The 18,457-nt window shown below is 39.9% G+C and overlaps 2 protein-coding genes across 2 annotated transcripts; both read right to left on the reverse strand.

Moving 5' to 3' along the window:
• Positions 1 to 1,434: 1,434 nt before the first annotated feature.
• Positions 1,435 to 3,188, reverse strand: LOC113016766 (E3 ubiquitin-protein ligase TRIM39-like). The gene has a single exon (XM_080297477.1). The coding sequence runs from the start codon at positions 3,177 to 3,179 to the stop codon at positions 1,506 to 1,508; it is 1,674 nt and encodes a 557-aa protein (XP_080153603.1). The 5' UTR covers positions 3,180 to 3,188; the 3' UTR covers positions 1,435 to 1,505.
• A 7,398-nt stretch (positions 3,189 to 10,586) lies between these two features.
• Positions 10,587 to 18,190, reverse strand: LOC145419227 (uncharacterized). The gene is made up of 3 exons (XM_080297702.1): positions 17,640 to 18,190; positions 11,837 to 12,433; positions 10,587 to 11,493 (listed from the first exon to the last, which is right to left on the reverse strand). Exons 1-3 carry the CDS (start codon positions 17,655 to 17,657, stop codon positions 10,813 to 10,815), a joined length of 1,296 nt encoding a protein of 431 aa, XP_080153828.1. The 5' UTR covers positions 17,658 to 18,190; the 3' UTR covers positions 10,587 to 10,812.
• Positions 18,191 to 18,457: the final 267 nt, after the last annotated feature.

Below are 18,457 nucleotides of genomic sequence, written 5' to 3' on the forward strand. Positions count from 1 at the left end.
TTATTCAGTGACTGAGACTCAATACACATTTATTCTAATGAAGACAGTCAACTAAACTGGACTTGAATTAATTTTTAATTGGTTAGTACATTCATTAGTTTACTGACACTTCTTGACAATAAATCGCAACTGGAGTTAATAAAAAAATATTGTAAAAATATATCAGACGTGTGGGATTTTTCTCCATTTACCCTAAATTCAGATTTAATCCCTATACGGTGGACCTAACCTGCTCCAGAGCAGAAACCAGACCAACTCACTAATCAGATTTCTGGAAAGTAGCATCACAGTAGCAGATTTTAAAAATCTGAAACCAGCAGCCCAAAGTGAAAGACGAGTCTTTATTTATCTTCCTTGAAACAGAGCAGACAGTAGAAAGTCTTATTTACAAAACAGATGAAGAACAGCCTGAGATATCTTCAGATGAATAGTACATCTTAGTTTTTACACATCTGATTCTGCTGCCATTAAACATTCATTACAGTTTATAACTACAATAGTTTTATGTCTTCAAGACTCAAACTGTTCATCAACATTAGGAAATATCTCAAACTTTCCAAACATTACCACTTTAAAATGAACAGAGATCAATTTTATTGAAATATTGGATGAAATATAGAAAGCTGTCCTGTAGGGCTTGTCTGATCTGAGCATCAATAAGAAATACAGATTTACAGGAACAAATCATAAACACGTCAATGTGTTTCAGACGAATGTGTTGGTGCCACCTGATAAAACCTGAACTAACAGTTAGAAGCTATTTTTTCCCATTTAAATGTAACGTTTAAATCTGCTTCATTAATGATGATTTGGAATTTGACGAGGAGAACAAAGACATGAATCTGTTTGACTGCAGGCCTGAAAATAATTAAATATTAACATTTGTACTCATATTTGTGAACAGTATATGTTTGAATGTTTGCACTCGTAAAAACTGAAAGAAGAAGAGAGTTTCGGCATTCTCAGAATGAAATTTCCTCAAATGGATCATTTTCTCCATGAGAACAGAGACACGAACCTGTTCCCAAACTGTTCACCTCATATGCTGCTGCCACATTACAGGGAAGAAGACTAGAGTTCAGCAGCTGATTATCATCAAAAAACATGAAAGGAGAAAACAAAAGTTCAGATTTTTATTTTTTATTTTTATTTAAGTGCACACCTTAAAACAGCAGAAGAGTTTCTGAATCCTGTTGTTTGATATTTCACAACATCTGTGCCTTAAAACCGTGGAAGAAAATTAAGGAAAGGTCTTTTTCAAACTGAAATTACACAAATGGGTTATACTGTTATCAGGTTGAAAACAGTAAAACAAACAAATCAATTAAAGTTCAGCGTGCTGACTTGACCTGCCGGTTCTGACTGAATATCATGGTTTTCATCAGCAGGTTTGAGTTGCTCAGTTCTGTTCTTAGGACTTCTTCTCTGTGTTGGTTTAATGTTACGATTAATCTTTAATTGATGCAATCTCTTCATGAAAAAAGATCAGACTGACTGACTGATGATCAGTTATCATCATCCTCATCATCATCACTGATGCCATCACCCACCATCACAGGACAGATGATCAGACGTCCAGAGTTTTTACCATCATCATTAACACCGGGATAGAAGAGTGGGCAGAGTTTTTCCATAAAGGAGCAGCCAGTAAAGGAGTAGATAAGAGTTGCATGATCTACATTATGGAAGGAGACCAGACCCTCCTCATAATCCACAAACACCCCCACCTTCTCAGGAACAGACTGAAGAGAAAGACAGACTTGAGGTTTATCAAGAGCTACACAAATGTTTTTATGTTCCGCTACAGTCCAGTAACCTTCATCAGGACTCGGTGTGATGGCTTCCTTCCTGTTGACTGACTCTCTGACCACTCCTAATATCCATTTGGTCATGTATTTAATCTGAACCTCAAAGTAAAATCTGCCTGAAGAGAAACTCTGCTTTCCTAAAACGCAAACAAACTTCAAAAATCTCTTTGGGTTGTGTGGACATTTCTTCCTATTGTCACTACGTTGTACTTGTTTTCCATCGTCACACACAACGAGTTCAGGATGTGCTGTATCAGGATCAAGACTCACATCCACTGCATACTGCTGGACCCTCTTCAGCTCAGCCTCAAACAAGTCTTCAAACTCTTCATTGAGTGTTTCCTTCAGCTGATCCACAGCTCTCACCACAGTCCCCTCATATGATGGTGGATGGATACTGACCTCTTTCCAGTCCTTGGTGGTTGGAGCAGCTTTGAGAGAGGAGAAGCTTTGGAGGAGGTGGAGGTGATCTTTAGAGCGTGAGAGCTGCTCCACCTCAGAGCTTCTCTTCATCAGCTCAGAGATTTCCTGTTCCAGATCTTTGATGAAACCTTCAGCCTGTTTCTCTGTTGTTTCCTGTTTATCTTCAATCTCCTTTATGAGCTCGTTCAGACGTCTGTCAACAGACTCCTTCAGAGCAGTGAAGACCTGAACACCTTCTGCTTTCTTTCTGTCTGCAGCATCTTTACTCATCTTCACTGACTCTTTGATCCCCTGAATCTTCAGCCATGTCTTCTGGATCATCTGTTGAATTTCAGCCTCAGTCTTCCCCAGCTCTGCCTTCTTTCCTTCATATTCTTCTCTCAGAGGAACAAACTCATGAGTCTTGTGGTCAAAAACACAGCAGAGCATGCAGACACATGTCTGATCGGTCTTACAGAACAGCTCCAGAGGTTTATCATGCTTCATACACATCCTGCTTTCCAGGTTCTCCTCAGGATCAATCAGCTGATGTCTTTTCAGCCGTGAAGCTGTCAGATGAGGCTCCAGGTGAGTCTGACAGTAGGAGACCAGACACACCAGACAGGACTTCAGGGCCTTCAGTTTGGTCCCTGTGCAGATGTCACAGGGAACTTCTCCTGGTTTGGCAGCTTGTTGCTCTGAGCTGCTGCTGCTGACTTTCTGCTGAGCTTCATGTCTGAACTGAGAAACCATCTCAGAGATGAAAGTGTTGATGTGCAGCTCAGGTCTCATCCTGAACACCTTTTTACACATGGGACACTGACACCTGTAGCTGATATCCCAGTTTTTACTGATGCAGTTTTTGCAGAAGTTGTGCCCACATGGTGTGGAGACTGGATCAGTGAAGACATCCAGACAGATGGAGCACAGAAACTGATCTTCAGATAGAAGACAGCTGGCAGCAGACATGTCTGCACTCTGAGTGAGAAAGAAGAGAAACTGATTTTATTAATTCCACTGGTGGATGTTTAGGTTAAACATGACCCAAGTTTCAAATACTGAGGTCAAAGTTCTTACAGCTCTAAACACAGTTTATAATAATTTATTTCAATGACATTAGGCTGTGAAGCCTTTTTTAAAATACTAACTTTTTTAATTAATCCTTTTTTATTATTAGTTAGCCTCATCGTGCATGCGAGGAAAAAAATGAATACAAGCAAATAATTATATTTCATGGGTGAAGGTATTTTGGCCAAATTATAATTGCCAGGTCCTGAGGCACACTTCCTTTCCTGATCCTCGTTATGAAGTTTTTCATTTGTTGCGTCTTTTAATGGAATGATTGAATGGACCTGCTGTGGAAAGTGAAACCACGTGGACTTCCCCTGTGCAGAAAGCGATTACAGATGTTACACATTTTAAATAAACAGAAATAAATGATCCTTGTTGTTGTTTGCTTAATGACTGATTTCAGTCTTAACAAACCATCTTTGAAAATGATGTTTGTGGGTCGATTTAAATGCTTCAAGTGTGAGTGCAATCAGCTTCTACTCAATGTGTTGATAGAGTCAGATGCAGATGTATCACAAGTTAATCTGATTGTAGGCTATGGCACTTGGACACAGGTGGCATTAGTGGACTGGACCACATTTGAGTGCAGACAGGCAACAACGAGGAAATCACATGGGAGTAATAAAATATGGTAAAACTGATAACAAAAACAACAAGATTCTTGGTAACTTTCATGGTATTCTGAACAGCATCGGTTTGGTTTTGTTTGCAGTTTTCACAGTCGCCTCGTGCACGGGATTATTACCAGATAAACTTAAGGGCATGTTAAATATTTTTTTGGTCAAGAGCAACAACAATGACAGACTGGGTTTGACCTAACTGTCACTGACATCCTTTTCAGTGTTTATTTCCTGCTTTGTCTGTAGCGGCTCCGGAAAAGCGAATCTGCGACACATCTGTTTGAACACCAGTTAATGTGAAACATCATTAAATCTAAAACACCTTTGACATGAAATTATTTGCTAATGATTATGTTTTTGTCGCCTGAGTTTTGGCATAAATTTGCTTCCACAGCTCCGGATCGTCCCCGCATCTAATGCTGGGCTCACACTGTGCGATTTTTGGCCCATTTTGAGCCGATTTTTGACTGCGGTAAAGTGAGCCGTCATTTGTGAGCCGCGGTCAAGCCAGCCGCCTCCTATCCGCCGCATAAATTTCCTTGCGCTTTTACACCAGTCTTTACGGTAGCGCCTTTTCGCTTTATATCCTGATTGAAAGCCTAGACTCGCGCACACATGCACGCGCGTGAACAGTCACACGCACGCGCGCACACAAATTACAATGGAACAGCCCAATACAGCCATCGTGACAGTCTGGTTGCATATTCAAAAATTCATTAAAAATCATTCTTAAAAGTTGATGCCAAGCTTTCAACACAATCCTCTTCTCGGACACCTACTTTACCTCTGGGCCAGTTTTTACCCAGATTTACTGTAATATTACTCAGAAATCACAGTAAACTCATATTCAGTGCAATACAGTCAATGCACTACAATTATGTTTATTTCAAAAATTCATTAAAAGTCATCCTGAATAGTTGATGTCCAACTTTCAACACATCCCCCCTCTGGGACACCTACTGTACCTGTGTGCCAAGTTTCATCCAGATTTACTGTAGAATTCCTCAGAAATTAATGGAAACATTTATTCAATCTAATACAGCCAATGCACTACAATTGTGTCAATTTTCAAAAATTCATTAAAAATCATCCTGAGTAGTTGATGTACAACTTTCAACACATCCCTTCTCTGGGACACCTACTGTACCTGTGTGCGAATTTTCATCCAGATTTACTGTAGAATTCCTCAGAAATTAAAGGAAACTTATATTCAATTCAATACAGTCAATACAATAGAATTATGTCAATTTTCAGAAATTCATTAAAAATCATCCTGAGTAGTTGATGTACAACTTTCAACACATCCCTTCTCTGGGACACCTACTGTACCTGTGTGCCAGGTTTCAGCCAGATTTACTGTAGAATTCCTCAGAAATTAATGGGTACTTGTATCCAATGCAGTCGGCCAATACAGTAGAATTATGTCAATTTTCAAAAATTCATTAAAAATCATCCTGAGTAGTTGATGTACAACTTTCAACACATCCCTCCTCTAGGACACCTACTGTACCTGTGTGCCAAGTTTCATCCAGATTTACTGTAGAACTCCTCAGAAATTAATGGAAACATTTTTTCAATTCAATACAGTCAATACACTACAATTATGGAAATTTCAAAAATTCATTAAAAATCATCCATAATAGTTGAGGTCCAACTTTCAACACTTTCTTACTCTGGGCGTCCTACCGTACCTCTGGGCCATGTTACATCTCAATTCACTGTAATCTTTATCAAAAATTGAAAGAACAATTATATGTCAATGCTGGATGTGTGTCCTTTCAAAGTGATACTAAATAACAGAACTCAGGCACATCAGGGAATAATCCAAAAGGCAGATTTATTAAACAAAAACAACATACAAAATATCTCTAACCCATACTACATAACCTAAAAAGAAACAAAGGGACACTTAGAAGCACAAGGAAACAATACTGAAAGGGCAAGAGACACAGTCCAAACATAATCCACAACTAAAATGCCAAAAGAACAAGTCATCCCACATAGCAGACGGGTCTTGCCTGGATCTGGTGTCAAGCCGGCACTGCTGGCTGACTTCTGGCATGGTAAGATGGCACTGTTTATGTGATGGCATGCCACATTTGGCCTGATTGGGTGAATGTGACATGTTGTATAGAGCACTTTGAGTAATATGAGTGAGTATTTAGTATTTATTTTAGTATTTATTTATTTATTGTCATTGTCAAGAACAATGAAATTGCGTTTGGGGCTTCCATACAACCCAAAAAAAAGAAGAAAATAATAAATACCCCTTAAAACCCAAGTGTACATATTTAACCCAGTGTGACTCCAATGCAAGTAAAAAAGTGTTGTATAAGAATCAGTCCATTCACTGTCTGAACAGAGTTTCGTCATGTCACTTTTGCACTATTATGTTCCAGCACATGTTGTTATTACATGGCTTACATGGCTAAGGTACACATTAGGCTGACATCTGGGGCCAGAGCTGAAACTGTTCTGGGCCAGCACAGGGCCAGCAGTGTGTCTGCAACTGGCCTTGTGCTGGCTCATGTGTGGGCCACCTCTGGTAAACCAGATCTGGGCCACCATAGGGCCGTCATTCTTTGCGGTACGCAGGCCATGTGTAAGCACATTGTGTGGGACAGATCCAGGCCATACCAATTTTGCTATGTGGGAGGAATTATGTAAAAATAGAAACATCATAAAAATGAAAATGAACATAAAGTAAAATGTACTGAAAAGAACATCAGTATGGCCATCATTATTTGCTTGGAAAGTCTAAAGTTCCATGGCTTTGAACAGCCAGAGAACGCAATGCCCAGCTTAGAATGACTAAAAGTAACTTCTTTTAACATTCTGTCATTCTGCTTCTATATCAAAAATCCACTAAAAATAGTCATTTGAAAAAAAATATTCACCACTTTTCATCAGTTTGGGTTCCTCTGTTTATAGCAATTTTTAGAAAAGAACCCAATACCTTTGTCACTATACAGTTGTACAGTGAGATACAGAGCATCTCCTACTCATTGCAAACATGCTGGGAGGGTGGCTCTATCCGCCTTAGTGCAGCTGCTGTACCATACTGTGATGCAGTAAGTTAGTAGGCTCTCAATGGGCGAGTGGTGGAAGGGTGAGCTGTAGTCCACAAAGAGCATTCTGGCGTAGCTCTGCCGCTGTTCTAGGTGACTCAGCACCGAGTGGAGGGTGATGGCATCTTCTGTGAATCTGTTTGCACGGTATGCAAACTGGTGGGGGTCGAATTCTGGGGGGAGGTAATCCTTGGTGTGCTGAAGGACTAGTCTCTCAAAGCATTTCATGATTACCGGTGTGAGGGCCACAGGGCAATAATAGTTCAGGCTGGTGATGGGAGACTTCTTTGGTACTGGGATGATTGTGGCTGATTTTAGACAGGATGGGATGGCTGCTTCATCCAGTGAGAGGTTGAAGATTCTGGTGGAGATGAGGGTGAGCTGGTGGGCACATGGTCTTAGCACTTTACCACGTATTCCGTCTGGACGCCTTCCTGGGGTTCACTGCTAGGAACACTCATCTGACATCGTGCTCCGTTACAGTGAATGGAGCGGTGCAGGAACCAGGTGAGGATGAGGATGGGAGCAGGGCTGAGGCAGATGAATGCTGCTGTTGTGGTGTTTCAAAGCGGGCAAAGAAGCTGTTTATGTCCTCTGCTAGCTGCACACTCAGGTTTTCTGTTTTCACAGTTCTGCCTCTGTGGTTTATGATGTCTATTATTCCATGCCATGTGTTGTTGCTGGACAGGTGGGACCCCTTTTCAGGTCAGCTCGAGCAGACCTGTACAGAGCTCTGTCAACAGACCTACAGGGAGTGCAGAATTATTAGGCAAGTTGTATTTTTGAGGAATAATTTTATTATTGAACAACAACCATGTTCTCAATGAACCCAAAAGACTCATTAATATCAAAGCTGAATGTTTTTGGAAGTAGTTTTTATTTTATTTTTTTGTTTTAGTTATTTTAGGGGGATATCTGTGTGTGCAGGTGACTATTACTGTGCATAATTATTAGGCAACTTCACAAAAAACAAATATATACCCATTTCAATTATTTATTTTTACCAGTGAAACCAATATAACATCTCCACATTCACAAATATACATCTCAGAATCAGAATCAGAATCAGAATCGTGTTTATTGGCCAAGTACAGTGGGGCAAAAAAGTATTTAGTCAGCCACTGATTGTGCAAGTTCCCCCACCTAAAATGATGACAGAGGTCAGTAATTTGCACCAGAGGTACACTTCAACTGTGAGAGACAGAATGTGAAAAAAAAATCCATGAATCCACATGGTAGGATTTGTAAAGAATTTATTCATAAATCAGGGTGGAAAATAAGTATTTGGTCAATAACAAAAATACAACTCAATACTTTGTAACATAACCTTTGTTGGCAATAACAGAGGTCAAACGTTTACTATAGGTCTTTACCAGGTTTGCACACACAGTAGCTGGTATTTTGGCCCATTCCTCCATGCAGATCTTCTCGAGAGCAGTGATGTTTTGGGGCTGTCGCCGAGCAACACGGACTTTCAACTCCCGCCACAGATTTTCTATGGGGTTGAGGTCTGGAGACTGGCTAGGCCACTCCAGGACTTTCAAATGCTTCTTACGGAGCCACGCCTTTGTTGCCCGGGCGGTGTGTTTTGGATCATTGTCATGTTGGAAGACCCAGCCTCGTTTCATCTTCAAAGTTCTCACTGATGGAAGGAGGTTTTGGCTCAAAATCTCACGATACATGGCCCCATTCATTCTGTCCTTAACACGGATCAGTCGTCCTGTCCCCTTGGCAGAAAAACAGCCCCATAGCATGATGTTTCCACCCCCATGCTTCACAGTAGGTATGGTGTTCTTGGGATGCAACTCAGTATTCTTCTTCCTCCAAACACGACGAGTTGAGTTTATACCAAAAAGTTCTACTTTGGTTTCATCTGACCACATGACATTCTCCCAATCCTCTGCTGTATCATCCATGTGCTCTCTGGCAAACTTCAGACGGGCCTGGACATGCACTGGCTTCAGCAGCGGAACACGTCTGGCACTGCGGGATTTGATTCCCTGCCGTTGTAGTGTGTTACTGATGGTGACCTTTGTTACTTTGCTCTCTGCAGGTCATTCACCAGGTCCCCCCGTGTGGTTCTGGGATCTTTGCTCACCGTTCTCATGATCATTTTGACCCCACGGGATGAGATCTTGCGTGGAGCCCCAGATCGAGGGAGATTATCAGTGGTCTTGTATGTCTTCCATTTTCTGATGATTGCTCCCACAGTTGATTTTTTCACACCAAGCTGCTTGCCTATTGTAGATTCACTCTTCCCAGTCTGGTGCAGGTCTACAATACTTTTCCTGGTGTCCTTCGAAAGCTCTTTGGTCTTGGCCATGGCGGAGTTTGGAGTCTGACTGTTTGAGGCTGTGGACAGGTGTCTTTTATACAGATGATGAGTTCAAACAGGTGCCATTCATACAGGTAACGAGTGGGGGACAGAAAAGCTTCTTACAGAAGACGTTACAGGTCTGTGAGAGCCAGAGATTTTCCATGTTTGAGGTGACCAAATACTTATTTTCCACCCTGATTTACGAATAAATTCTTTACAAATCCTACCATGTGGATTCATGGATTTTTTTTTTTCACATTCTGTCTCTCACAGTTGAAGTGTACCTCTGGTGCAAATTACTGACCTCTGTCATCATTTTAGGTGGGGGAACTTGCACAATCGGTGGCTGACTAAATACTTTTTTGCCCCACTGTATATAGGGCAAAATGTGGTTGAGCTTGTAACTGAATGTGTGCCTGCAAAAGTAACAGTGTTGTACAAGACGTGCTCGAGATGATCAGATAAGAGAAGAAGAGAGCGAGCAACAGGAAACAGCTGGAGGGAAGACGGTGAAAGCGGCTCTTTAAGTGTGTTAAAGGTTGTCAAAAATATCGCTTACACAAATAAATAAAATTGAAGATTAAATACATAAAGGATAGAACCCAGAACATGATAAGTTGAACCAACTTTGAATAATTAAGAGAACAATTGATGAATACATTAGATTACTGAGGCGTAGCAGGGGGAGGAGTTTTTTTTTATACTTTACAGCAGCGGTCCCCAACCTTTTTTGCGCCACGGAACAATATTTTCACGGACCGGCCTTTAAGGTGTTGCGGATAAATTCAACAAAATAAAACTAGTACCGATACCGAAAAAAAGAAGATTTATTCATAACACACGTGAAAAGACCCAGGAAAACCGAGTTAACGATAAAAACACTAACAAAATAACACTGAAAACCGATAAAAACCCTGAAAACCATACATTTCACACCTGAGCCTCAACTCTCGCGGCCCGGTACCAAACGACTCACGGACCGGTACCGGTCATGTTAAAAGAATGTTGGAAATTTGATCAGAATACGGTGAAAATGAGAGAAACAGACATTTTTCTCAGATCATTGTGTTAAATTGTCAAAATCGCCGTGTTCTCTTTAAGACTATCAGCTCTACTCTAAACAACCCTGAAAGCCTCTGCTGACACGTGTCATCAGTTCCTTTCTTTCTTTGTAAACAAGGTCGAGTCTGTCAGGTCAGCAATAGAACTTCCTACAGATGACCCATCAGTGTTTATTCCATGACTGTAAACATGTTTCCATTTGTCACTTCAGTCTTTACTCTGAAATACAGGAAATGACATCATGGCTCAAAATCTTTGTCGTTCAAACAATTCTTTATTTAACATTTTTTTAACTTTATTTAACAAAATACATTCAATAAAAACTTCAACTGAAACTGATTTTTAATCCAACCACTGAAAAAAAAGGTAACGACTGAACACAAACAGAAGAACAATTTATAAAGATTAACATTGAACTATAGGAACAGTTTGATTCACAGCCTCATTAGAACTTTAACTTAAACTTAAGGAGAGCCGACCTGAACTCTGTGGAGCCTGATCTCCAGGGTTTTAAGTTGGACTCTGAAACCAGAAGAGGATGTTTCTCTCTCTTCAGATTCGCTGTCGTCCTGTGATGGGAACGGTTTCAGCCCTGCGTGATCGCGCTGATGTTTGCACAGAGCAGATAATGAAGTGAATGTTTTGGCACAGTGGTAACAGTGAAACAGTTTATTAGTAACGTGGGATCGTTTGTGTGCAGAGTATGAACTGAGATTACTGAAGCTCTTGTCACACTGCTCACAGCTGTAGTTTCCTTCCATGTGTGTACGTTCATGCTCGTTACGATTACCTGACTGTGAGAAGCTTTTGTCACAGTGTCTGCACTTGTATGGTTTCTCTCCTGTGTGGACTCGTTTGTGTGTTTTAAGCTGACTTGCAGTGGTGAAGGATGACCCACACTGATCACAGAGGTGCTTTTTGACCCCACTGTGAAAGAGTTCATGTTGTTTTAACTCAGCTGATGTGGGGAAGCTTCTCCCACATTCTTTGCAGTATTTCAGTTTGTCTCCAGTGTGTTTACGTTGATGTATTTTTAGGCCGGCTTGCTGACTGAAAGTTTTTCCACAGATGTCACAACGAAAGTCTTTCCCACCACCACAGCGATGACAGGGTTGAGAAGTGGATCCATCTGTGTCGCTCTGCTTCTAAACAAAGACACAAAGACAGTGTAAGTCAGTCCTTCAACACTTTTATCCTGAAAGTCGCCTGAAATAAAGAGCAGACGTCCAGTTACATTTTACTGTTTCGATTAACACACTCAGTTTACTGGGCTACAATAACTACAATACTACCACCATAATACTACAGCAATACTTATTTAATATTACAGTAACATCTGACTTACACTTAAATGAAATGAAAACCTGAATAATGGCTCAGAGCTACTCTTCGGTGCAGTAGAAGTGCTAACATGCTAACACAATTTAATGAGCAGACTTGTTCCAAACAGTCAGACTGAACTTACAAGAATAAAATAAAAATACAAACCTCACAGTAACTGCACTTGTAGAGTCTCTTTCTGGTGTGGATCTGTTGGTGTTGTCTCAGGTACTGTGGAGTTTTAAAAGTCTTCTCACACAGGTCACATTGATAAGGTCTCTCCTCAGTGTGGGTAAACATGTGGCGTTGTAACTGTGTGTCTGTTGTAAAGTATTTGCCACACTGATCACACCAGTACACATCTTCTCCAGAGTGAATGCGTAGGTGTATATTTCGGTACCCTAGCTGGCTGAACGTTTTTCCACAGATGTCACAGCTGTATGCCTTAATTCCAGAGTGGGTAACTAGATGTCTCTGTAAGTGGCTACTGTGAGTAAAAGCTCTGCCACACTGATCACAGCTGTAAGCTTTAACTCCACTGTGGACGACTTGGTGTGTTTTCAGGGCATTCTTCCAGGAAAACGACTTTCCACACAAGTCACAGCTGAACGGTCTCTCTCCAGTGTGGATGAGCTGATGTTGTTTTAGTTTAAACTTCCAGGTAAAATCCTTCCCACACTCGTCACAGGTGTATTTTTTCTCTCTCTTTCTTCTGTGAGGTTTGTCGGCCTCCTGAGAGCGCTGACTTCTCGGTCCACGTTGGTCCTGCAGTGACAGAGATACAAACAGAGGCAGTGAGTGAAATGCAGTCATTAAACAAACTGAAGCTTCAAACTCCCTCCATTAACACTAGTTTTAAACCTGAAGGTGGAGTGTGGCACCAAACACCTTAAAGGTCTCTTATCCCCACCTACTGGTAGTAGTAACACATTACATCCAACCTGCTGTTAAAGATAATTAATCATTGTTCAAACACTCTAAAATCATGCCCATCCCTCCTGCCTGTGCACAAATATTAATGCTAACACACTCAGAATAGTAATAAATGTTTACCAGGTCTGTACTTTTTTATATTTCCTGTTTGTTTCCTATTATATATTTCTATAATTGTATAATTTATTCGATAATAATAAATCATATGTAACAGTTACTAGCTTGGTTCAGTGAAGGATGATGTCAGAGTCTGACTGTAACCTGACGTTTTTTTTTACTTTTACTCGCAACATTAAAAAAAAAAAAAAATCTGTATTTTCTACTCCTTACATTTTCAACACAGGCTTGTTACTTTTGGTTTAAGTCATTTGAGGGGAGTTATTTCATCACTGCGGGCATCAAAGATCAAATTGATTTGAGCCTAAACAGTAACACATGAAATCCAATCCTGCATCATACACCAGGCTGTGTGGTAAAGTCCTATAAATGAAGCATGTAACGATCACTGTAACACAAACCGTAAATTTTATCTGAGTTTAAAGGTTTAAATCACCGTCAATTTCATCCTTCTATGATTCAGAGTTTGGCGACATCCTTATCATACAGAGTTCCGTTGGCTGAGTTGGGGAAAAGTTCTCAATAGAGTTTTTGAGCTCAGCAAAGAAATCTGTCAGTTCATGGTGTGAGATTATTATATTATCTTATGCCACGTTATACCCCTAATTAAAGATAGTGAAATTATTATGTAGTTTTAGTTTGCATTATTCTCCTGACTTTGAAGAAGGTGACAACTATTACAGTTATTAAACTGATTTGTATTACATTAGACTGCTGATTTATTGTGAATGAGTGATATTGTTTTATGATGCATTATACTGCTGAGGTATAAGAAATACTGTTTTCAGAGAGTCATGGCCTTATTTGTCTGATTAGAAGAGAACAGAGCATACCGGAGAGGTTTTCTGCCCCATCTCATCAGGAGGAGATAAAACAGGGAGCCAAGGCCGTCACTTAGGCGCCGTAAGAGAGAAAGAATGTGAATGTTTAGGTTTTATGACTAGGTGGAGGGGGGCTGAAGCTATAAGAATGTGAGAAACACTCAGACGCTTCGAGATCAGGCGGACACCCTCCCGCGCTCATCTCCCCTCCGGATGGTTTATGCTCAAAAGTGTTGAATTGTATGGAATAAAAGATTGTTGATTGAGCATTTATACACCGAGTATTGTCCTTCCTTCAGCCCAAAGATCAAAAGAATTGGGAGATTTAACAATGGACATGGCATGTATGATGCAGTGAAGGCATTTCAAGTGAAGCTGTCACAAATGCACCAGTGCAACCTGTCTCACTTTCCCTGTTGCCAAGTAATGTTGAACCAAGTCGGCGCACTTTGCTGATAAACTGAGCGCACTGAGTTCGCGGCGCTTTGGTGACTGTGAAGCACAAAAAGAGAATTTCAAGCTTCTTCTTTACGTGGAAACTGCACCTGTGCAGATTCAGATGGAGCTGCAGTGTAATGGTACACTCAAGGCAAAGTACGACACTGAATGGCCTGCACAGTTTATTAGTTCCATTCCTGCAGCAATGCCCCAGCTCCGTCTACATGCAGCTCCAACCTTGTGTATGTTTTCATTTATTTTTTCTGGGGTTTTTGCAGCATGTTCATATTTCTAACTTGCATAATTTTGACAGGATATATTTTTATGAAGATCAAAACATTTAAAGTTAAAGTTGATTTTTTAAGTTTATTTATTCTGGAATAAAATTCCTGTCTGTTTTTATTCATATTTCTGTTTAAAAAACATGGTTTTAGTGTGTTCAATAAATGTTTATCTTGTTTGGCCCGCGACCTAAAGTGTGCCTTGAGTTTTGCTCCCTGTGCAGTTGAGTTTGACACCCCTGGTGTAGAGGATGGAAATCAGCCAGGACAACTCATGAAACATCTGCAGACATCTGGTTGAATTCAGTTGTGTACATCCACAGAGAGCAGCAGGTCAGCTGATCACATCCTGTACATTAAGAGCATCGACTGGAGCTCTCAATAGAAATGATTGTGAGCTGTGACTCTTTTCCCCACACTGAGCCACTACAGCTGATTTTAGGGTTGAATCCTGCTGAATCCCACTTTAACCTCTTCCCTGCCCATTTTCCTCTTTAGAGGCAAAGTCACCCTCTACAATGTAGGCATTGTATTATTACATGAATATTACATTACATTAATATAGCACAAGGTTCAGTTAGTTTTGCATAATATATATATCAGTACTTCATCTTTTACCCCTTTAAGACCTACCATAGAACCAAGAGCTTATGTTTATATTTTTACTAGAGATGGCACGATACCACTTTTTTATGTCCGATACCATAAATTTGGATATCTGCCGATACCGATATGAATCCGTATTTTTTAATCAACAGAACTGTTTTTTTTTAAATATCTTGCTGTTTTTGTATAAGTTCATACTCAAGTTAAAAAACAAAACACTAAAGCTATTCTGTTATACCTGTATGCAAAAAATACACAGCACCCAAATATTTCATAGTTCAGTAATAGTGATCAATCTAATACACTTAATCCTACTCCATCCTCCCTATTCTGGTATTTTAAGGAGTAAGTAACCTAAATAATAGGGCTCTAAAACTCCCAGCAAAAAAAAAAAATAGATAGGGAATCACCCACCCTCCACTTCATGATGCTTAATCAACATAATCAACTTTAATTTGATGCAGTGTGAAAAAAGATTCACAGAAATCAATTATTTTTCAAGAATAATTAAATAGATTCAACATCTTTCTTCAACAGAATTGCAGACTGCACAGATGGTACCTTCCCAAAGGAAAAAGTAGTAAAGCTTACTAGGGTATATTAGGCTTAGTTACTATATACAGTCATGGACTTCTATACATTTTACATCAGATTAAAACTTTGGGTGTAAGATTCAGATAATTATTTATTAAAATCTAGACATTTTAAATGAGAATAAGAAAGAAAAGGATGTCTTTGTGCCCCCTTTTCACTGTTAATGCCCTATCGGCCACCCTGGCTAAACTTTGCTAGATCCGCCCCTGCACAGTTACCAGCCGTCAGCTAGAAAAGGATCCTGGTGTAGAAAGTAATATTAAATAAATTCTAACAACAGCTTATCAAGGTTAAACGTGCTGCTGTTGTTCAGCTGCTGGTTTCCTCTTTCTGGCGCGAAGTGGGCAATAAACAAACAAGAGAGACGGACTCGCGACAGAAAAGCCGATCAGCTGATCATGATTTCATGACTGAAGTAGCAGCAGGAGAGGGAGGGAGAGAGAAGAGGCAGTCGCTCCATATATGTTCCATCGCAGGAATGCTTTACAAACATTCAGAGACGAACTTACACACTTGCTTTACTTCTCTCTGGGATAACTTCCTCGGAGATGAAATGCCGGATTGGTAGCGAGGCTACAAATACACACAGCCGCTCTATCACGTGAGCACACTGCTCCGACGTGCTACGGTTATGAGCCGAGTTACGCCATGTCGCAAGTTTTGTGAGGTGCTTTTTTGAAATTTAATGGATCGGATTACATTTTTTATTTCTCTCCGATATCAGATCCAGTAATTTACGTCAGTATCGAACCGATACCGATACGTGATATCGGATCGGTCCATCTCTAATTTTTACATGCCCTTAATGCAGGGCTCTAGAGTGCGACCAATTTGGTCGCAAATGCGACCTGCGAACTTTATATGCAGAACATTGTAGAATATTTTGAAGGTTATCTGCTATAAAAAGCCAGACAAGGAAAATCTCCTTCATGTTTTTCTGTGTTTTATTCTCAGTTACTTTCACACAAAGGCATCTGCTGTGATGTTCACAATTCTGATGAAGTCAGTACTGATAAATGATCAGAATTATAATATTTCTGACTGTCTGAGGCTAAGTTGCATCGAATCGGGACTTTGAAAACCGGAATCGAATGGATTATAGAAATCAGTGATGATACCCAGCCCTAGTGAGCAGCCTAGGCACGACAGAAGTGGATGTAGCTGTAATAGGAAAAGAACTATTGCTAACTTTTCTGTTAAGTTAAGGCCTGATCCTTCTGAAATTCATAGCCAGTGCTCTGACACGGTGTCATCAATCTTTGAATGCTGAAAAAGCACAGTGTATCCAGAAAAACACATTATATTATATAAATTATTATAAAATTTGTGTGCGCCTAACTTTTGTGCTGGTACACCTAACTTTTTAAAGTTAGGCGTACCGGCAAAAAGTTAGTCTAGAGCCCTGCCTTAATGCCATTTTGGGGAGCATTTCAAGTTGCTATACATCAATATGACCATTATATCCCAAATGTTAATAATATCTATGCATTAAGTCCATAGTAACTACATAAAGTGCAAAAAAACTGCAATAAAATACAAAAAAATTTAAATTGTTTTTGTTTTGTTTTTTACACATATTTGTAGTTAGAAAATTGTATCCCTCAAAACTGTAAATTTAAAAAAGTTGCACATTGTTTCCAACCACAGGAAATTTGTTTTTGAGCATTTTTGAGGAAAAACAAAAATAAATATTATAATGCAAATTTGCAAACAAACAGCATGTGCATCAAAATAAACTATTACCAACAGTGCAGTTTGAGTTCTAAGCATCCCAGAAACAATACAGAAAAGAATAAAGTCAAACATGACTTTTAAAAACACCAGTATAGGTGTCGCTGAAGGCAGGTTTTGGCAGGTAAAGTCGGACATGTGATAGTTCGCGCTGGCATCTATTCCAACATAGGAAGTGCTATGAACAGCAAAGCGTGTTTCTGGTATATTATGTTTTTTTGCTGCAAGTGCTTTTTATGCAATTTCTGCAAATACATATGTGGAAGGAAACGTGACCTAGGGCAAGCTGATGGCATAAGATGTAAGTACAACTATTCCTAAATAAAATAATTGTGTTAGCTTAAGTGCAGTTCTACCGGGATTTTAAAATTGTTACGCAAAACGGAGCATTCCTGCTCCAATAGGCCTTAAAGGGTTAATGGAGTATTTCTTAACACTAGTATCTGTCACCTTCTTTGTCGAACTCATTGTTTTCTCTGCAGTGGCTGAGCTGAGTCCAAGTAGCGTAAATGTTCCCCTGCTGCTCCATCAGACTCTTCTCCTCCTCCTGATCAGCTGGGACACAAAACAGAACTTTGTTAGGCTCCACACTGCACTGAAGAGTCAAAGTGTCTCATATGTTCATCTGAGAGCACAAACAACAAATTTTAGCTTCCCTGGGTGAGCAACTTGTTTAAAACATACACAAAAGGTTTGAGCACCGATACCAAATTCAGCAGTATGGCACACCAGTACCAGGAGAGCAATTCCTCTTTAAAAAAAGCCCTGGCAAAGAACAAAAACAGAACAATCGATGGACCTGCATAAACGAGTACAGTGTTTCCCAACCACTGTGCCGCGGCATATATACGTGTGCCGTGAGAACTGATCAGGTGTGCCGTGGAAGATTATCCTATCTGAGTGGGTGTAGAAATCTGAGCCATGATCTGAGTAACCCTCATCACTCAGTCACACTCCGATTCTCTACTTATATCAAGTCCATTGCACTACTTTCAAGCATTCTGCAACCTGTCCTCTAATTTATTCTTACTGTCTTACTATTTATATTGTTTTCCATGCACAGTTGGTGTGGAGCACCCACAATTTAGTTGAATATGTACAAAGACAATAAAAGACTATTCTATTCTATTTTAAAAACTCTGCAGTACTTTTAAAACACAGATCCCCTCTTGGGGTTCGAGGCTGTATTTGTTTTAAAAATGAATCTCTGGTATCTCTGGCCTATCATTATTATTTTGCTAACAGTTAATCAGGCTCATTTACTGAAT

Source organism: Astatotilapia calliptera, chromosome 23 (assembly GCF_964374335.1).
Source record: "Astatotilapia calliptera chromosome 23, fAstCal68.1, whole genome shotgun sequence".
Classification (NCBI taxonomy): domain Eukaryota; kingdom Metazoa; phylum Chordata; class Actinopteri; order Cichliformes; family Cichlidae; genus Astatotilapia; species Astatotilapia calliptera.

What these genes read in the sequence shown, in the direction of transcription:
- LOC113016766 (XM_080297477.1), bottom strand. Translation starts at nt 3,179, where the DNA reads ATGTCTGCTGCCAGCTGTCTTCTATCTGAAGATCAGTTTCTGTGCTCC.
- LOC145419227 (XM_080297702.1), bottom strand. An exon ending in ACAAGTGCAGTTACTGTGAG is followed by an intron (nt 11,494 to 11,836) that starts GTTTGTATTTTT and finishes GTCTTTGTTTAG; the next exon opens with AAGCAGAGCGACACAGATGG.